Genomic DNA, 21,638 nt, shown 5'->3' on the forward strand with positions numbered 1-21,638 from the left:
ATGGGACAGGCCAAGTGCTGAAGTTCGTAGCACAAAAGAAATCACCTGTCCTTGGTTGCAACACTCACTACGACTTCCAAACTGCCTCTGGACGCAACGTCAGCACAAGAACTGTGTTCGTCGGGAGCTCCATGAAATGGTTTTCCATGGCCGAGCATCTGCACACAAGCCTAAGATCACCATGCGCAATGCCAAGCGTTGGCTGGAGTGGTGTAAAGCCCGCCACCATTGGAGCAGTGGAAACACATTTGCTGGAGTGAGGAATCACACTTCACCATCTGGCAGTCCGACGGACAAATCTGGATTTGGCGGATGCCAGGAGAACGTTACCTGCCCCAATGAATAGTGTGAACTGTAAAGTTTGGTGGAAGAGGAATAATGGTCTGGGGCTGTTTTTCATGGTTCAAGCCCCTTAGTTCCAGTGAAGGAAAATCTTAACATTACAGCATACAATGACATTCTAGACTATTCTGTGCTTCAAACTGTGTGCCAACAGTTTGGGGAAGGACCTTTCCTGATCCACAACCCTACACCTTTGGGATGAATTGGAACGCCGACTGCGAGCCAGGCCTAATCGCCAAACATCAGTGCTCGACCTCACTAATGCTCTTGTGGCTGAATGGAAGCAAGTCGCTGCAGCAACATTCCGACATCTAGTGGAAAACCTTCCCAGAAGAGTGGAGGCTGTAATAGCAGCAAAGAGGGGACCATATTGGAATGAGAGGTTTGACAAGCAGGTGTCCAAATACTTTTGATCATGTAGTGTACATCAAGTGCTTTCATTTCTAAATGGTTAAACAGACATGTATGAAATAACCTCAAATAAAAGGTGACATTCTGTGTTGCCTCATATAAAACATTTGATTTCAAATTCAAAATGATGGATTTTAAAGTTTATAAATCTGGCACACCTGGCTCATTTGGTTGTGTATTCTACATCACTATAAACATTTTAAGATATTATTGGGCTACAATTACATTTCATACAGGTATGGTCATGCAAAACGTATCGAATAAGACCCATTGAGTTGTTTGGCGGCCATATTGGAAAAAGGCTTCTGAGGGGTTAATGCGCTATGGGGTTAATGCACTCACTTAAGCCTGAACAGTGCCTGCCAGGCAGTACTGTCTCCCAGGCTGCGTTCCGCCCCCAGGACCAGAGCAGTCACATGTAAGGGACAACGAGCCATATAGTCTCATTCAAACAGAGCAAGAAAGCTGAAGCCTAGAGGAAATAATGTAATATAGCTAGGCTACTTCTTCACCTGCCGGATCGTCTGAGACCAGCCACCTGGACAGCTGATGAAACTGTGGGTTTTCACAACTGAAGAATTTCAGCACAAACTGTCAGAAACCGTCTCAGGGAAGCTCATCTGTGTGCTCTTCGTCCTCACCAGGGTCTTGACCTGACTGCAGTTCGGCGTTGTAACCGACTTCAGTGGGGAAATGCTCACCTTCGATGGCCACTGGCACACTGGAGAAGTGTGCTCTTCAACTGTACCGGGCAGATGGCAGACAGGCAGATGGCAGATGGGCAGATGGCAGACGGGCGTCGTGTGGGTGAGCGGTTTGCTGATGTCAACCTTGTGAACAGAGTGCTCCATGGTGGCGGTGAGGTTATGCTATGGGCAGGTATAAGCTGCGAACAATGAATATAATAGCATTTTATTGATGGCAATTTGAATGCACAGAGATTCCCATGAAGAGATCCTGAAGCCCATTGTCTTGCCATTCATCTGCCGCCATTACGTCATGTTTCAACATGATATTGCACGGCCCCATGACACAAGGATCTGTACACAGTTCCTGGAAGCTGAAAATGTTCCAGTTCTTTCATGGCCTGCATAGTCACCAGACATGTCACCTGTTGAGCATGTTTGGGATGCCATGGATCGACGTGTACTACAGCATGTTCCAGTTCCCACCAGTGTCCAGCAACTTCACAGAGCCATTGAAGAGGAGTGGGACAACATTCCACAGGCCACAATCAACAGCCTGATCAACTCTATGTGAAGGAGATGTGTCGCGCTGCATAAGGCAGATGGTGGTCACATCGGATACTGACTGGTTTTCTGATCCATTTAAAAATCTGGGACCAACAGATGCATATCTGCATTCCCAGTCATGTGAAATCTATAGATTAGGGCCTAATGAATTTATTTCAATTGACTGATTTCCTTATATGAACTGTAACTCAGTAGAATCTTTGAAATGGTTTCATGTCGAGTTTAATCTCTCTTTAGGGTCTTTAATGAAAAGAAGCAGATGTAGTATTATTGAGGATTTGCTGTGAATGATCTGTGTGTCCCATTTCTCTCTGCCTGTGTGCATATGGTCCCTTCAGTCACTCCATACCCAAAGTTGGAGCTCCTCTACTATGCTGAGCCGGGGGTTCTGGAATTCTACAGGAGTTCTACAGGAGCCCAGTCTACTTACAGTTTGTGCAAATGTAGATTTCGTTTTCATTTCTTAAAAGAGGGACTAGAAATATGGGCTCAATCAGGATATGGACAAGGTCAGGACAAAACACCCATGTTAGCACCAGATATAAATAACGCTAGAGTAAGACGAGACAAGCCATCATCTTCAACAGTGCATCTATTGTCACAGGTCTAATTCAACATTGACTCCACAGTGATTCTATCAGAACACAAGCCGGGAGGAGAAATAACACCAAAATGTACACAATAGCCAGTGTGTTGGAATAGCAAAAAAAAAACAGCAGTGCTTAAATAAGAGTTCAAGTGCAACCCATTTCACCAGGAGGCAAATGTAAACAGGGGGAATCCTTTGTAGTCTTGATAAGAAAACTAATCTCCCCACACCTAAGACAGGTAAGTCCTCAGGCTGGTCTGGGTTTGGGGCTAGGACATACGCCTGAAGAGAAGCACGACAGGACAGATGAACATACTGTAAGTGGTGTTAGCGGATAGTGTTCCAATACAGATTTTTTTCATGCTTCTAGAAAGAGGGGTTTTGTCACCTCACAAAATTGTCAGATTTTTTATGGTTGTCTTGTCGGTACTTCGCCAGCCACGTTGACTTAAAAATAAAACTGCTTTGCTCTGCTAATATAAAAACCCTCTCCTCTAATGTAGTTGGTTTCCAGCAGCTTGTCCAAAGGAGAGTTTACGTACTCTGAGTCCTCTCTGCTCTTTCTGGGCAACTAGTCATTCCCCTTCTCTCCCCTCTGCCTTGTCCCCTCCCCTTCGACTGGGGCGCTGCAGGCTCTGCCTTCGCTTTCTAGTGGATGAAATGGCAAATATGAACAAGAATAGAGACACATCAACTTTAACACAAATACATGTTATCCATTCTGCCACAGGTCAAGCTCTGCTGCTTTACCCCCTCAGCTCTCATTCTGGACCGCTCCCCCTCAGGCAGAACGTTTATCACCCAAAGAACATGGCGAGTGAGATAGAATAGCATCAAATAACTTGGTTGTCCATGCATCTATGGTAAATGTACCTTCTCTGGATTGAAACCTAGTATTGTTGGACAATAACATTAATTGAATTATTTTTGGGAAAATCGACAGTTTACTGAAACATGCACCCATGTTTTCTGTTCTGGTTGACATTGCAGCATCAGCACAGCACTGACAAAGCCTAAATGGACTGAATGCTGGACAACTGTATACGTTTACTATAGTTGTGGAGCCTCTCAGTTTTCCCCTTTCTACCAGTGGAGACTGCTGTGGGGAAGATGGCTTCTAATAATGGCTGGAACAGAGCAAATGGATTGGCATCAAACACATAGAAACCATGTTGTTTGATATATTTGATAGCATTCCACTGATTCCGCTCCAGCCGTTACCACGAGCACATCCTCCCCAATTAAGGTGCCACCAACCTCCTGTGAATTCTACATCCTGTCGCGAAACTTCCGAAGAAATGTTGGTGCACGTTTAACAGTTGAATTAATGAGGGCTTGTAATCAGCACCATTACATTTACATTTAAGTCATTTAGCAGACGCTCTTATCCAGAGCGACTTACAAACCAACTGCTCAAATCGCTTATGTATCTTTTTTCATTGGGGCGGCAGCGTAGCCCAGTGGTTAGAGTGTTGGACTAGTAACCGGAAGGTTGCGAGTTCAAACCCCCGAGCTGACAAGGTACAAATCTGTCGTTCTGCCCCTGAACAGGGAACCCACTGTTCCTAGGCCGTCATTGAAAATAAGAATATGTTCTTAACTGACTTGCCTGGTTAAATAAAGATAAAAATAAAATAAAAGTATTTTGGGCACTTCTTTGACATATGATCTTCTGCTTAATTAGTTACAATCTCAGCTGGATTTGTCTCGTCATTGGTGGGAATTTCTCCAATGACTATGAATTTGAGAGAGGTGAACATTTGTTCAACCTCATTCTTCATAATTATGTGTCAGGGCTATTATGTACTAGTAGAAGGATGTGCAATATGTTTACATCAGGACGAAGGAGTGCACCATTTAAGTTGAATCAATATTATGTTACACAATATCAGATGCGTAACTTACTGTACTGCAATGCTTCAGTGACACCATTCCTCTGATCACAGTGTTCCCTGCTGATGGATCCCTAAGAAGTCTTGTCTTATCAGCCAATGGTGTGTAGCCTGTTACTATTTCTTGTTACGCCTACCTTTTTAGGACTAAATTACCCTTTCAATTCCAAATGGCAATCACTGTAGTCCTATGTAAACCAATTAGCATGCCAATTAGCCTGGCAAGCATGTTCATATGTAAATATTTCAATTAATCATTGTGATGCTGAATTTTGAAAGGAGGCTGTCAGATATGTTCATGACACGTACTTGTAGTACATGGAACCAGAAAAGTTACACTGTGGACTGAATTGATTTACTTGATTTATTTAATGTCATGGTCAACCATCACACATCTAATTAGACAAAGACAAAAGCATGAGTGAAACAAAGTAGTACATCCAATCATTGATTGAAGGAGGACTACAATGAAGGTCAGGTAGCACTCTTGACCCAATTCATATGGATAGACACAAAATTGGCTCATGACAAAGCCTACAAGGCATCATCCTAATTTATGAGCCTCTGAGGCTGCTATTGAATCTGATCAGCCTGGCAAGAATAGAGATCACCCACTGGATCATATACATCAGCCTTTAAGGCACTGACTGTTAATATGCCTGCGAGGAGCTTTGCTCATCAAACAGCCTACGAGGCAGCATCTTGATTTATCAGCCTCTGAGGCTTCTATTGAATCTGATGAGCCTGGGAAGCTATAGAGCTCACCCACAGGATCATATGCATCAGCCTGTAAGGCACATTGATAGCTAATACTGTATGCCCGCAAGAAGCTTTTCTCATGAAACAGCCTACAAGGCAGCATCCATCCTGAGTATTCGAGACTGATATTGAATCTGATCAGACTGGCATTAATACAGCTCAGCCACTGGATCATATGCATCAGCCTATAAGGCACTTTGACTTAGGCGTGTTGCTCATGAAACAGCCTACAAGACAGCATCCAGATTTATAAGCTTCTGAAGCTGATATTGAATCTGATCAAGCTCTGAGGCTGAAAGCTAATCTGATCAGCCTGTCAGGAATGGAGCTCTGTAAATATTATCCTCAAAACATGAAGTGTCCCTTATAATTATACACATATTAGTTAGGCAAGCTAACAACCAGCATAGATAACTAGCTAGCTTTCTAGCTAGCTAACAAGACAACCTAGCTAACTAGCTCGCAAAGACTAGCTAGCTAAGTGAGCTTGAAAAGCAGCCCTGCTAGCTAGCTAACAAACATAAAAAGATTGCTCATCTACAACAAACCAGTCTGGATCTGTTTGAATGTGGCTCAATGGATCGTTTTTCCTTGCATGCAATTGGCTCTGGTCTTGGGGGTGGCACACAGCCTGGGGGACAGCGCAGCCTGGGAGACAGTGCTGCCTTTCAGGCACTGTTCAGAGATTAAATGCCCCACAAATGGTTAATGTGTCAATCCTGTTATGCTCTACAGTGCAATCAGAAAGTATTCATAACCCTTGACTTAATGTTGTGTTACAGCCTGAATTCAAAGTGGATTAAATAAATAAAAACTCTCACCCATCTACACACAATACCCCATAATGACACAGTCAAAACATGTTTTGAGACATTTTTGCAAATGTATCAAAACTGAAATACAGAAATAGCTATTTTACATAAATATTCACAACCCTGAGTCAATACTTTGTAGAAGCACCATTGGCAGCAATTACAGTTGTGATTCTTTCTGCGTAAATCTCTAAGAGCTTTCCACACCTGGATTGCGCAACATTGTCCCATTATTCTTTTCAAAATTATTCAATCTCTGTCAAATTGGCTGTTGATCATTGCTAGACATCCATTTTCAGTTCTTGCCATAGATTTTCAAGTAGTTTCAAGACAAATCTGTAACTCGGCAACTCAGGGAACAATCACTGTATTCTTGGTAAGCAACTCCAGTGTAGATTTGGCCTTGTGTTTTAATTTATTGTCCTGCTGAAAGGTGAATTCATCTCCCAGTGTATGGTGGAAAGCAGACTGAACCAGATTTCCTGTAAGATTTGACCTGTGCTTACCTCCATTCCGTTTATTTTTTATCCTGAAAAATGACCTAGTCTTTAACGATTACAAGCATACCCATAACATGATGAAACCACCACTATGCTTGAAAATATATAGTGGTACTCAGTAATGTGTTGTATTGGATTTGACCCAAACATAACACTTTGTATTCAGGACAAAAAGTGAATTGCTTTGCCACATTTTTTTGCAGTATTACTTTAGTGCCTTGTTTTTAACAGGATGCATGTTTTGGAATAACTTTTTTCTGTAAAAACTCCTTTCACCATTGGCCTCTTGGAGAAATCCCTGAGCAGTTTCCTTCCACTCCAGCAACAGATTTAGGAAGAATGCCTTTATCTTGTAGTGACTGGGTGTATTGATACACCACCCAAAGTGTATTTAATAACTTCCCCATGCTCAAAGGGATATTCAATGTCTTTTTTTCATTTTTACCCATCTACCAATTCTTTGCGAGGCACTGGAAAACGTCCCTAGTTTTTGTGGTTGAATCTGTTTGAAATTCACTGCTCGACTGAGGAACCTTACAGATAATTGTATGTGTGGGGTACAGAGATGAGGTAAGTCATTGAAAAATGTTAAACACTATGATTGCACACAAAGTGAGTCCATGCAATTTATTGTGTCTTGTTGAGCAAATTTTTTACTCCTGAAATGATTTAGGCTTCCCATAAAAAAGGGTTTGAATACTTATCGACGTAAGACATTTCAGCTTTTCATTTCTAATTACACTTTCACATTATCCCTTACTTCTATTGTGTAGGCCAGTGACACAATCTACATTTAATCCATTTTAGACTGTCTGTAACACAACACCATTTTGAAAAAGTCAAGGGGTGTGAATACTTTCTGAAGGCACTGTATATCTACACATCTTTTTAAACCCCTGTAATAGCTGTGTGTGTGAAATATGGTAATTGTCAGGGTTTTCCTGTGGTGAAGTAGAGGAGGACCAAAACGCAGCGCGGTTATATTGACTCATGTTTAATCAAAAACAGATAAACATGAACACTACAAAACAATGAACGTGGAAAACCACAAACAGCTCTATCTGGTGCAAAACACAGAGACAGGAACAATCACCCACAAAACCCAACACAAAACAGGCTACCTAAATATGGTTCCCAATCAGAGACAATGACTAACACCTGCCTCTGATTGAGAACCATATCAGGCCAAACATAGAAATAGACAAACCAGACACACAACATAGAATGCCCACCCAGCTCACGTCCTGACCAACACTAAAACAAGGAAAACACATACGAACGATGGACAGAACGTGACAGTAATCCATATATAACCCACTATAAGGAAATCTATGGCTAAGCTTTCAACATTCTCATGTCAACAGCGCAATATGAATAATAATAATAATATATTTATTTTATATAGCACTTTTATACAGAATATGGTTGATTTAAAAAAAATAGTTGTAGCTGGTGCTTTCAAAGTTGGTTATATTATATATAATTTTCCATGACCATTTCAGAACCACTGGTCAAACTAAGTTTAAAATGTATCAGAGTTTCCTTTAATAAGCAATTTATACAGGTCATCCTGATATGTACCTTAGAGGTCAACGGTCAAAGTTTGGTTGATCTGAACATTCCAAAACTGTGTCTGATGGATAGCTGTGAATCTAAACTTTCCAATGATATATGATGAAAGGGTATACAGTACGTGAGCAATAACTTGTTGAATATCATATGGGAAACTTAATGGGATGGAGGGATGAAAGAAAGAGTGATAAAAGCTGCCATTGCTGCACTGTTGTCACACATTTTCCAACTGTAGGGACGTAGACCAAAAACGTAGATCAAAAAAATATCCTCTTCACCCCCTGCGAGCCTGACAGACCCCCCTTGCTCATGCACTATTATGCGTGTTTTTGTTCTACCTTGTTATTTTTAGTACTACCTTGTTATTGATCACTGTATTGTTGGGTTTAGAGCTTCCAAGAAAGGCATTTCACTGTACTTGTAGATGTGACATTAAAACCTTTGATTGTGACACTATCATGGATGTAGTCATTGGGTGATTCTGACTTTCCTTGTTTATGACATCACCTGGAAACCCTGTAAATAGAAGGCTCTGCTGTGAATGGTTACATTATGCAATAATCATAATGCAACGCAGTCTATTACCAACGAAGGAATTGCAACAGTGATGTAACAATAACATGTGTAGGCCTGGTAATGATTCCATTGATACATTCACTGCAACCGTTCTATAACAATAGAACAACGCAACAATACACTGTAACAATAGGGGAGATAATGTGTGATGTGGTTAGATGACAGCTGATTGCCAGTGAGAGCCACTGGCGCCTCTAGCGTCGCATCAAGGCCTGTATCAAAGATTTTAATCTAAACAGTGCTGTAATCCCTTACTTTGATCACGTGAGGACTCTATTTGGCCAAATGGGAAAGCGAGTCTCTCGTAGCCTGCCGGCCGCCATTACATTGCTATGCGTGGTGGGCTGCTGTTCGCGTAAGCACTCAGTAGTACACACTCACATACACACAGAGTGAGAGCCACACATATTCCTACATACACACACACACACGCTCACTTACGAATGTTACAGCAAAGACACTGATTGAGACATAAACAATGCCTGGAAAGGGACTCGCTGCTTCTGAATTACTTGATGAGAAACACCGCATATCATCGACGGTTTAATGTATGATTTTTACATCATAAATGTTGCTTTAAGATGGAACACGTAATTTTTCACGTTTTTTTCGAGGGAGATAAGGAGACTAGACTCATCTGACCAGTGTGCAGCATTTATTTGACAATCATAACGTCAGACAGGGATTGTCACCATTACTGGATTGTCAACGTTTTCTTGGATACATTACTGCAGCTATTGTCATTTCAAGCTAAATACATATTTCGAGGTCTAATTACTAGGAAACTGGCAGGACATTTCGTAATGATATAAAACAGAAAGGAAGGATGGATTTAAAAAAAAACTCGGTCTACTGCTGCCGTTTTCCTTCTGGTGGATTGAGTATACTTTTCGTTTGAAGAAATAAGAAAACGTTTAACATTGACATATTGAATGGACTTTTTTGTTTGCGAGACCATCGACTCCTGCTGTCCATCTTGGGTTACCCGAGCAAAGAACAATATTTTATTTTGCAGTCTGATGTTATTTGCAAAGTGAAACAGGGATTAAACATTCCAGTCACAGTTGCCTGTTGTGTGTGGCAGGCTACATTGTGAGGGGGACGGTGGTGGTAAGAAAGAAAGCTATTAATAGCTCATGCAATTCTAGAAAACTATCACAACTGGTGCATTAGCTTGTGCGGCTGGGAATCGAAATTAGATTTCTTGCATGTAATTCGCAGCTGACTGGTCTCCAACACCTAAACGGTCGATTTCGTGTTCAATTAGGGGATAATAAACGCGTAATAAACTAGTGTTTTTCTAGAAGTTCTCGGACTAAGCACTCGTTTTGATGGGGTTTTACGCGCTGGAAGAAAATAATAGATCGACTTCACATGGATTACACTATTATACATATATGTACATTTTAAAAAAATGAATGATTAAAGTAGGGCTACCATCAGAAAGACTGGAATGGAAACGGATTGACATTTCTCTCCATGGATTAAGACACGGATACATTTTAGCCTAGCCTACCTGCTTTCTGCGTTTGACAATGATCAGGTTTGGATCGCCTGAGCTGGACTGTAACAATGTTCTGATCTGCGAACCCACTTGGATGTACGAAAAGAAACCATTAGTTTGGTATACAGTCAACGCGGGTTATTGATACATTTGGAATTCTTTCTTTGTTGACAAAATAATTGGGCTACTTGAGGTTAGCTGTTGATCTGTTAGACAATTTCCCGTGTTTTGGCGGTGGCGTGGCAGACTTGTGAGGGAACCGATTTGTCACCACTGCTCGGTTTTGATACCGATCAAGGATTTCGAAATGCCCTGCACTGACGACCCGATCGGCGGACGATTATGACTACAGCAGCGAATTGGGTGGCTAACGGGGCAAGCCTTGAAGACTGCCACTCCAACCTCTTCTCTCTGGTACAGTAAAACAAATAATGGGTGCACATAAAGACATGAGCGAGGCGTGAGCGACAAGTCATAAGACCGTAGTAGGCAAGCTTTAGATCTGCACTCGCAGTACAAAGGTGAACCAATTGTCGGGGCTGTTATTAACCAATCATTAACGCGAGCCACTGGTCTAGGAAAACTACTGTATTTTTTTTTATTACTAAACGTATTATGATACTATATTATACTTCACGGGATTTAACACTAGGCCTACATTGTTTTGTAGCTTGTTCAAATATATACAGCCTCATAAAATATAGTAGCCTAATATTGCCAGTTTATTGTTCATGTCACACTTTAATTTCTAGGCCTATAATTTATTTTAAATTCACCAAATGATGTCACTATTGCTTTTTCTTAGCCGACAGCATGGCAGCCTAGTGATGTGACATTGTGTAGACAGATTGAACTAGCAGACATACTTAAAAATCAAGACAGACAAAACAATGAAGAATAGCTAGGCCTATTAAGACTTGCACTAAAACCTGGAACACTTTCTCCGAACTGCACTTCTCAACAACTCACGTGGAAAAAGCATTTCCACTGTAGCCTCTCAAGTATTTTTTGAGTTGGTGGAAAAATGTGAGGCATTTCCTGACTTTCTGCAAATCATTTTGTAATAGTAGCAATGCAAAGGCTACCATAGGCCTAGGCTACTGCCCAAACAGAGCACTCAAGAGCAGCAGGTTATGACACCGAAGGGTACGCAAAGCAATTATTATACCTGGATTGATAGGAAATAATAGGTATCCAAAAGCTACTTATTATTCAACCCTTTACCCCTCTGCCCAAAGTGCAGGTGAACTAATGTGTTCTGTACTAGAAAGGAAACACGAGCTGTCTGCCAGTAGCATGTCTCAAGTTAACAACAGGATTTCCACTTTCAAAGTCCTTATTGGAAGATTATATGCAACCTTTGCTCAGATTATCAAACAGACCTTTCGTTTTACATGCATTAGCGGAATTCACAAGTTTCTGTTATGGCCTTGATTCAATCCCAACTCTCCATGTCCCAAACGTTTCTCAACCTCACTGAGTTTGACCCTGCACTCCCAGAGTTAACTGCATTGCACTACTACTACATGCACTGAAGTGGAAAGGCATGTGGATTGAGTTTAGCCACAACAACAATAGGGGTCCTGGGGGCATTTTAGGTTATGAGGCTGGTAGTCATGTTCATCTCTAGTAGCATTGTGCCTCCGACACTACACTAGTTACAGTCACGCTCTCAGTGTGGTTTGTGAGGGTTCGCGGTAGCAGGCGAACCTTTCCACCAATGTGGACAGCGAGTGTGGGAGGAGAGGAGGAAAACCTTTGCAAGAGATTTATCCAATACCGTGCAAATTCAGGAACGCCCTGTTGATTGATTTAGTGCTCTCTGTTGGTATACGTTCATTTAATCAGATCAAATTTAAGTGCGTTTCGTGCGGTCACCAGAGCTCCCCTGTCAGGTTCTCTCTTTCAGCGGGCCCGTGGAAACAGAGTAAAACGGTGATTGTTTTTTTTGTCAACTTCCTGTGCCCAGTGTTTTCCCTCCAAAAGACTCCCCCTGCATTATTATGCTATGCTGTGCCGAGGGCTGGCAATGCTCCACGCTCTCTCTGTCTGTGTGAACAGAAAGGTGAGAGGGAAGAGGAAAGTCTGCTTGTTGTTCTGAATATTTATAAGTGGTTAGAGGCACAGCAGTTAGTTACTGTGGTGGCTGTCAGGAAGTCAAAGTCAGATGAGCACTAATGACAAACCGGTGTCTTGTCAAGGAGGGAGAGAGATGGGGAGATCGCTCACTGCAGTGTGCTGAGGTCAAACAGAAAAGCTGGAATTTAGAGTCATGTTTCATGCGCTATTGCTTTTGTATTGCTGCTGATACTTCTATAATGACTATTGTGTAGCATATTTGTCATTGTGTTTACATGGTGACAGTTTCTGTACGTATATTATATTTAAATATGTTCACACCTCAGTCTCAGGGTCATGTATGTGCAGGATAGTTTATGTAAAGTTGGTGCTTTTACCAGTGAAAGTCATTTTCTGACAGCCTGTTGAACACCATGCCACTGTGCAGCAACCTTGTCTGAATAACTTACTACGCGTTATTATGATTATTATTATTGACCATGTCAATAGAACACCCAAAAGGTTTAGCATTAAGCAGCATATATTCATTAGAAACAGATTACTGTCAGCCTATGTCAACTGCATTGTGAGAGAAAGGCTGTTAAAAATGTAAAATACTGTCATCTCAGTATCAGCATGACTGGTAGGACCAAAAAAAATCCTAGAAAAAAGGATGAACAGGAGCCTAAGAAAGAGGGGTATGAAGAAAGAACTTAAGCAGTCTTGTTTGAGGCAGAAGAATCTGTCTTTCTTTCTAGTGCTGGATAAAAGCAGTTAGAGAGTGAACGAGCGGAGCAGGGGAATCTGTTTTCGTTTGAGGGAAGTATTATGTGTGATGTGTATTTCCTGAGCGCTAGCCTCGGCCCATTTGAGAGAAAGAGAAAGTGAGAGAGAGAGAGAGAGAGAGAGAGAGAGAGAGAGAGAGAGAGAGAGAGAGAGAGAGAGAGAGAGAGAGAGAGAGAGAGAGAGAGAGAGAGAGAGAGAGAGAAAGAGGGAGAGAGATCATGGCTGTTCCTCTATAGCTTGGGCAGGTTCTTTAACTGACTCATGCTTGAGTCACTGCTAAAATATGAAACACAAGGAGCGCACAGCCCATGACGCAGGGAGCATCAGCATGTGCACAAACACACAAGCTAACACACACACACACACACACACACACACACACACACACACACACACACACACACACACACACACACACACACACACACACACACACACACACACACACACACACACACACACACACACACACACACACACACACACACACACACACACACACACACACACAGGGGGAAGCAAACACACACACACACGCTTGCAAAAACACACTAACGTATCAGAATATGCTCATGAACATATTTACACACACACACACACACACACAGGGACATGTACGCTTGTACAAACATAGGTTGGATTTTCTTGCTTTAATTAATGGCGTCCTCCTGTCCCCCAGACAGGGCTGCTCGGAGTGAAACACTGGTAATTAAGTGTCGTCAAGTGGAGGTATAATGTGATCAGCTAAGAGGTGCTTATTAGACAAACTGTATTCCAATAGAGGTCCATGCATGTATAATGATAACCAACCGTGTAAGATGGAGAGCGAGGGGAATAAGATAAGAGATGAGCTGGTTAATACAATTGAACAGGATGCCCCACTGTATTTAGGTTACTTAGTGGCCCTGCTCATAAGGAGCTATAATAATGGCCAGTATTCAAATGTTAGAGGATTACTACTATGTGCTCAACCGGGACTTTGTTCTTTAAGTACTAAAAGAGCATCAAGCCAGGAATTCTGGGATGCTAACTCTTAGAAAAAAGGGTTCCAAAAGAGTTATTCGGTTCTCCCATAGGAGAACACTTTTGGGTTTCATGTAGAACTTTCTGTGAAAAGGGTTCTACATGGAACCCAAAAGGGTTCTACCTTGAACTAATAGGGTTCTACCTGGAACCAAAAAGGGTTTTTCAAAGGGTTCTCCTTTGGGGACAGCTGAAGAACCATTTTAGGTTCTAGATAGCACCTTTTTTTCTAAGAGTGTAGATCTCTAGTCCAATGCCCTGTGGTCTTTCTCCATCTGGCCAGCTATAGCTCTCCGTCTATCAGGGCTCTAGTAGCCAAACCAAGACCAACTCCAGCCTTCCTTGGCTGGTCTTCTTGCTATAGTGTAGTGACAGTTTGCCCTGGCCTCACTTGGAAAGGCTGTGTGTAGAGTTAGCTAATCTCCCTCTGTCACTGCATGGGGATCCCTGTCATCACAACAGGGCTCTACTCAGTGGGGGCTTGTCCCCCCATATCATCCTTCCAGGATAACATCCTTAGCTCAACACAGACCCACTTTACCCCCACTCCTCTGTCACACACACACACACACACACACACACACACACACACACACACACACACACACACACACACACACACACACACACACACACACACACACACACACACACACACACACACACACACACACACACACACACACACACACACACACACACAACCGGCCCAACAGATTACTCCACTACAAATCAATCTATTAACGAGCCTTCTCACATTTCACAGGGGTGGGCATGATGATTGAGGGAGGGGAAGGCAGAGAAAGAGGCCTCTCTTTGCTACCAATCCCTTGATATAAATCCTGGGTGGTGGGCCATAGATCTTGTCTGAGCGGGACCTGTCTCAGCCCTGCCAGAGAGTTGAAGTACGACTGAAAAAGAGGGGAGAGGTAGCCAACTTGGTCCTGTGTGGGACAGGGTGTGGGACAGGGATGGGGATGGGGACAGGGAGTGGGACAGTGATGGGGACAGGGATGGTAATGGCATGAATGGGGTAGGCGGGAGATCTTTTGGAGAACAGTGGCTTGATTTTGAAATATGTCAGCCCTGCAGTGCCAGCTGTGTGCTATTCTTAGCCCTCTGGTGTTCCTGCATACAGGGCGACAGAAGGGAGAGTGGGAAAGGGGACTTGGCAGGAATGAGCAGTAGTGAGGCTGATGCTGTGGCTGCTACTGAGGGGATGTCTAACATTGTGATGCTCCTCAGCCAGGACTGCCCTCTTTATCTCCATCAAAGGGACACAAACTGTTTGAGTGACACTTAGTTTTTCCCCTCACACTATTTCATATGGCTCGATAGAGTTTCACTACACTGGTTTCCCACCATCATGCTGGCTTTTGGAAATCTGTTATATGTGAACTTGATACTGTGTTTTAAAAGCTTGATTGTTTGGATATCAACACGCTGTGACTGGGAGAGGATTAGGTGTCATCCAGAGATGCTGTAAGGATGTTTTACAGATGTTGTGGTCTTTGTTACTGCAGCACTGAGAAGCCTTTTGTAATTACCATAATTGACCCAGCAATCTTGATAGAGAGAGCATTTCCATTTAAAGGAGCTATCTCTCTCGGCTTGTAACTTGGCTAATATTATTTGTGCTTCTGACAGTTTAGCCAATATATGGTACTTGGCTGCAATTCAATAACAGTTATACTCAAGTTAAAGGCTGTTTAAAGCCACAGAAGAGTGTCTGGGATAAGAGTAGCTAGGTGAAATACTTTTTGTTGTGCGGTTGTGAAGTCTAATAACCATGTGGTCATGTCCTATTGAGAAATGGTCCCCAATGAATCAGCGGTGCACTCTTGAGGAAACGAACATGCTAGGTCCAGATTGTTGATTTGAAAACGATCGCAGCGCATCGATTTGTGCCGCGCTGCTGCCACAAGTGTGCTCTCATCTTAAATTAGCAGACATCCGGCCTTTTCACATGGTAATGAACATTCGCACACTCAATTACAGCCCTGGCACACACGGTGAATGGGATTTCCAAGATAATGTGGAGACACGTTGGAGTCAATATAGTCAATGATGCCTTGTCATGCAGGGCGTAATTGAGCCTCAGCGATGATACAAACAAAATGTGCTATCTAGAACCTAAAGGGTTTAGATGTTCCCTTATGAACAAGAGAAACTATGTATATGTAAGGGTAGCAGCCCTGAGTGAATTGTACTGGAGTACTTGAAGGTCATGCTAGGCTGTGTTAAGATGTTGCGAGAGACAGGAAGTCAAGGCACTCAGTCAGTGCAGCCACTTCTCTGATTCTTCTCTTGAAGGGCTCTGATTCTTCTCTTGAAGGGCTCTGATTCCATGCTGCCACTCCCACTTGGTCAACAACAGCAGATTACAGGCAGAAGAGAAGTGAGCTGCAGGTCTAAACCTGTTCAGGTGTCAGTGCATGGTTCTGTAATGCCAGCGCTGCAGACAGAGAGAGGTGGGCTATTGATGTCTGTTTCTGTTGTTTACTTAGTGTCATGAAGCAAGTCATGTTAGGTTCATGAACATAGGACTTGTTATTTTTTCTGTAGGGATTCAATTTGAATTCACTTTTAAGTACATAGGCGTCATCCAATTATTTATATCATATTTCAGACATCTCTGCTGCCTCCTTGTAAGCGCTCAATGAAGTCAGTGCATCTGGATAATGTCAAATGGTTCATAACAAAAGCACAGTCATAACCTTCAGAGTTACCTTATATACTGAAAAAATATAAACGTAACATGTAAAGTGTTGGTCCAAAATTTCATGAACTGAAATAAAATATCCCTGAATTTTTCACTACACACAATTCTCTCGCATTTCTCTCAGAATTTATGCACAAATTTGTTTACATCCCTGTTAGTGAACATTTCTCCTGACTGGTGTGGCATATCAAGAAGCTGATTAAACAGCATGATCATTACACAGGTGCACCTTGTGCTGGGGACACACAAAAAAGGACACTCTAAAATGTGCAGTTTTCTCACACAACACAATGCCACAGATGTCTTGAGTTTTGAGTGAGCGTGCAACTGCAGGAATGTATGTCCAATATGTTCAACCGGCCTCACAACCGCAGACCACATGTAACTACGCCAGCCCAGGACCTCCACATCTGGCTTCTTCACCTACGGGATTGTCTGAGATCAGCCACCCGGACAGCTGATGAAACTGAGGAGTATTTCTGTAATAAAGCCCTTTTGTGATAAAAAAAAAAAGAATCCTGATTGGCTGGGCCTGGCTCCCCAGTGGGTTGGCCTGGCTCCCAATTGGGTGGACATGTGCCCTCCGAAGCCCACCCATGGCTGTGCCCCTGCCCTGTGATGTGAAATAAATAGATTAGGGCCTAATGAATTTATTACAGTTGAGTGATTTCCTTATATGAATTGTAACTCAGTAAAATCTTTGAAATTGTTGTATGTTGCGTTTTACTGAAAATGTATATTTTTGTTCAGTATAGTTGGATATTAATGTGTTGCTTCTGTTAAGTCAGGTGCTTTCCTGACATTTATATTGTGCTGGATATAGTCATTATTATTATTATTCCAATCAGAGACAGTGAATTCCAGGTGCATGGTAGCCAATGGAGGTGTTACCGGAGAGAGAGAAGGAGGGGAGGGCAAGAGATGGAGAATTACATCCCTTTGTAATTGACTGTCAACAGAACAGACCCCTAAACTGCTTGAAATGTTATCTTTCTGCAGTAACCCTGGAGACAGAATCTTGAAAATTGAATAAGTTGCCGAAGTCTTACAGATGGTGTATGTTGCCTAGCAACTGTTTTTACGTCCCTTTTTCTTCCTGGTGTATTTCTTCTGGCCTGTCACAGTTAATTAAGTTGTGCTGGAGACACACTTCTGGTAAATGTATATGCTCATTAATAATTCACGTTAAGCAGGACCACTGTTTTAGGTAGGTCCACCTTTTAAGATCGAACCCAACAGTATGGCCCCATGTCTTTGTTTGTCAGCATTTGTTTGCCACACCAAACACGGGCTATGTGTGGCCTCTCTCCCCCTTCTTCATTGGTCTTCCTAATTCTCATGTCCCGCCCCCCTCCCCTTGCATCAGGTGAGAAGTCAGAGGTTGATTGCAGCTCTCCACAGTGTGAGCCACAGCTGATTGGCAGGTCCATCCGTCACTCTGCCCCCGGGGACGGGTGTAGCTCTAATTAGGTCGCCTGGCTTGCTTGCCTCCTAGGGCCAGATCCTACAACAGAAACACGATCAAATGACGCCCCTTCCTTTGTAGGGCCTTGTAGAGGTGCCGGCAGAGGGCAGAATAAAAGTACCTGTTTAGTGCCGAGAGCCTTAGAGGCCATTTTCTGCACCTGTTTGGTGCTTTTGTGTTCCTGTCTCGTCTCCTCTGCTATGCTCATATCTGCAGAGCTCCCTGTGCACCGTAAAATGCAAAAGGGAAAAAAGCAGGCGGTAATATGGGTTCATTTGAATTCAATGGGCTAATTGAAGAAGGGGGATCTAGCCTGTTCTGATTTCTCATAGTCAATCAGACTGGTCCTTATAGGCTCTCAGGACTTCCAGTGTCTGCCACCCTCCCTGCCCATGCGCAAAATAGATTCTTTCTGGTTTTCAAAATAGTTACATTTTTCAACACAGACTACAGGGTAAAGGTAATTTCAGTTTCCAAATCAAATAATTTCAGGAGTTGAGCAATAATTTTCTGAAAATAATACAAATATTTTCCAATTCATGTGAAATCTATTTATGACTTGAAATTCAGATTATTTTCTAAATTTGAGCTGAATGGATTTGACTCTGTTGAGTCCTTTTGGATGATATGTGAGTGTAGTGTCTACAGTACTGTAGACCTACCAAAACAGCTTGTCAGTTAAACAAACCCCACATATTGGCAGCATGGCAAGTGTCTTCAGATATTTGACAGGCGGAAAATGCCACCCTGACAGAAAGTGTTTCACAGAAGCTTTGATAGGTAAAGCTGCTGATATATCAGCTGTCTCTCTACTGCCTAAAGTGCTCTCCTCTGTCCAACTCTATCGCTCTTACGTTGCTACAGGGATCCTAGAGTGGTATCTGTGTTACACTCTCTCATCATTCAGATGGTGCGGCTTTGATACCAGGTCCTCATCTCCCGACTGGTGAGGAGACGCTCCTTTTCAAGACACCCACATTCTAAAAATACTAAATGGCTTTAAATAGTGAGGAAGTTACTTTTTTAGAAACTCGAGCTGTTTGCTAAACTGAACTTGACCATTCGGACGGAAAAGATAGCATTGTGTGTTGACAATATGTCAAGAGCGTATGGTGAAGTCCTCTGGGTTCCTGTCGAACTCCAGACAACTCTGTGCTATATTGTTTGGTTGTCGCTGGTTACAAAAGGCTGCTTTTTATGATTGGCTACCTGTGGGTTTGTGTAACGAACCAATAGAGTGCCCTAACAGTGTTGTTTGTCATGGAAGGGGAAGGAAGGAAGTGTTCCCCCCCAACTATACAGTCGTGCCTCTGCGTGTGTTGTCTTGCATGACCTTGTGTTCAATGCACACCTTTCTGTTCCAGACTGTTGCAGTGCCTTGTGTGCACGAGCACGCGCGTCTTTCAGCGTGGAGGTAAAATGCCTACGTCTCGTAGAGGTTTTCCGCAACGCTCCAAGTTGCTAGCCCTTTCCTGCAGTCGAAATGACCTAGTGACCTCACGGGTGGAATGTTATTCATATTTTTCATAATTTCATAATTAATAAACATACTTTCTTTTAAACTGCCAAATTACGGTTTTTCTATGTCAAACGGTTTTGTTATATATCAGTCTTCTGTGATGTATATAAAGTGTAATATTGGGATGCAAACTCAAAATGTAATACATTTCAACTCTATATCTGACATGGTACAGGCGTCTTCTTTTTTTTTAAGCCCATAACCATGTGTGTGAGGTGTATACTTTGGTTTCAAAGTAGATTTGTTTAAGACTACCAAGAAACACTCGGTGTGACCATGATTTAGCCCACTGCAGTAAAAGGTTAAGGCAGGACAATAAGCTGAATGTTTTCTCGCGCCACAAGCACTCTTGTGGCTTCACCTTTCTGTCGGTCGCTGACCTCAAAGGTGAAGCTTGAGTCAAGTGTGCTTTCCTGTCTGTGTGGGAAACCTTTTAACCCATGTTACGGGGCTTTACCTCTTATTATGTGTCTCCTGTACAGAGTCTATAGGTTTCTATTAGGTTGTGTACACTACGTTTACTGTACACAGCATAGTCACTATCAACATACTGAGATGTGCTGGTTTGCTGAGGCGTAATACAGTGAACCCAAACCAGTAGATGTAACATCTACATTACTACATTATATAAGTGTGCCTGTACTGTATGTGCCTGACTGGACACTACTTGCAGTTCCAGCTATGTGTGTGTGTGTGTGTGCCAAAGGATCACCAGAGGAGAAGCTTTGACTCCCACGTGTGTTTGATTACAACCAGATGCTTAGTGTTTTCTGTATGACCTCTGGGGAAGGATCTTCTGTTGGTTAATACCTGAAACACCGATACTGTACTGTGTCATTCCGCTGTCTGTGTACTCTCACAGATATGCACTGAAAGCTCACAGTTAGACTCTCTCTTCTTCTCCACCGACTAGGGAGAGATTGCACTTCTCACTTGTTGCTGTTATCAATCACAGGATGTATAGTACCATAGGCAGCACTGTCACAGAGAGAGAGAGAGAGAGAGAAAAGCGAGAGAGACGAGAGAAGAGAAATGCGAGGTAATGGAGGTTAGAGGAAGGTCCTCTCCGTGACTGTGTTCATTAAGAGACGAGAGAGCAGAGGGTCAGGAAACAAGGTGCATGAAACAGTTCTGTTTTTATTACTTGTGGGAAAAATTGATTTGGAGGAAACTGGTTGTTTGCGCATGTTGTGAGTGATTTATGCTCCCTCGATGTATGAGGGATAAAGTGTCACTAGCCCTCTCACTTCCGCTCCTTGGCTCCCAGGCTGCACAGCAACTTGCCCAGGGCCTGCACACACACACCTCATTATCACATCACGCCTGTTATCATTGGACAAAATGATTCTCGCTGACTGTCAACGAGAAAATGTGCCTCTAAAATTGAGCGCCCTTAGTCTGCATCCCAGACCTGGACTGTGTGCATGTGTGTGTGTGTGTATGTATTTGCATGTGTGTGTGTGTGTGTGTATGTATTTGCATGTGTGTGTGTGTGTGTATGTATTTGCATGTGTGTGTGTGTGTGTATGTATTTGCATGTGTGTGTGTGTGTGTGTGTATGTATTTGCATGTGTGTGTGTGTGTATGTATGTGCATGTGTGTGTGTGAGGTACTGTGCCATTAGATTAGTTTATATAGCAGGAGTTCCTTCACGGTTCAATGGGGTCATCATGGGGGTTATTGATATGTGATGCATAGGGGGAGTCTAGTGCAGTCTCAGCCATAGTAAGACACATACATGGCCTCCCAGTGATCCTGTTTCAGGTTTAGAAGTGACCCCTGTCAGACTCTCTCTAAGGTTTTGACATTCACAGAGAGTGACTCGTCCTCGGGCCGATGTCGGATTTCTTCTCCT

General features: G+C 42.7%; 1 protein-coding gene across 1 annotated transcript in view; it reads left to right on the forward strand.

The window, feature by feature from the left end:
- Positions 1–9,087: 9,087 nt before the first annotated feature.
- LOC124006653 (mediator of RNA polymerase II transcription subunit 13-like) overlaps positions 9,088–21,638 on the forward strand; it is a 120,110-nt gene continuing 107,559 nt past the window's right edge. Inside the window, 1 exon segment of the mRNA XM_046316702.1 lies at positions 9,088–10,624. Within this exon segment, the coding sequence (XP_046172658.1) occupies positions 10,553–10,624 (72 nt within the window). The 5' untranslated portion in view covers positions 9,088–10,552.

Source organism: Oncorhynchus gorbuscha, linkage group LG20 (genome assembly GCF_021184085.1).
Source record: "Oncorhynchus gorbuscha isolate QuinsamMale2020 ecotype Even-year linkage group LG20, OgorEven_v1.0, whole genome shotgun sequence".
Taxonomy (NCBI): Eukaryota; Metazoa; Chordata; class Actinopteri; order Salmoniformes; family Salmonidae; genus Oncorhynchus; species Oncorhynchus gorbuscha.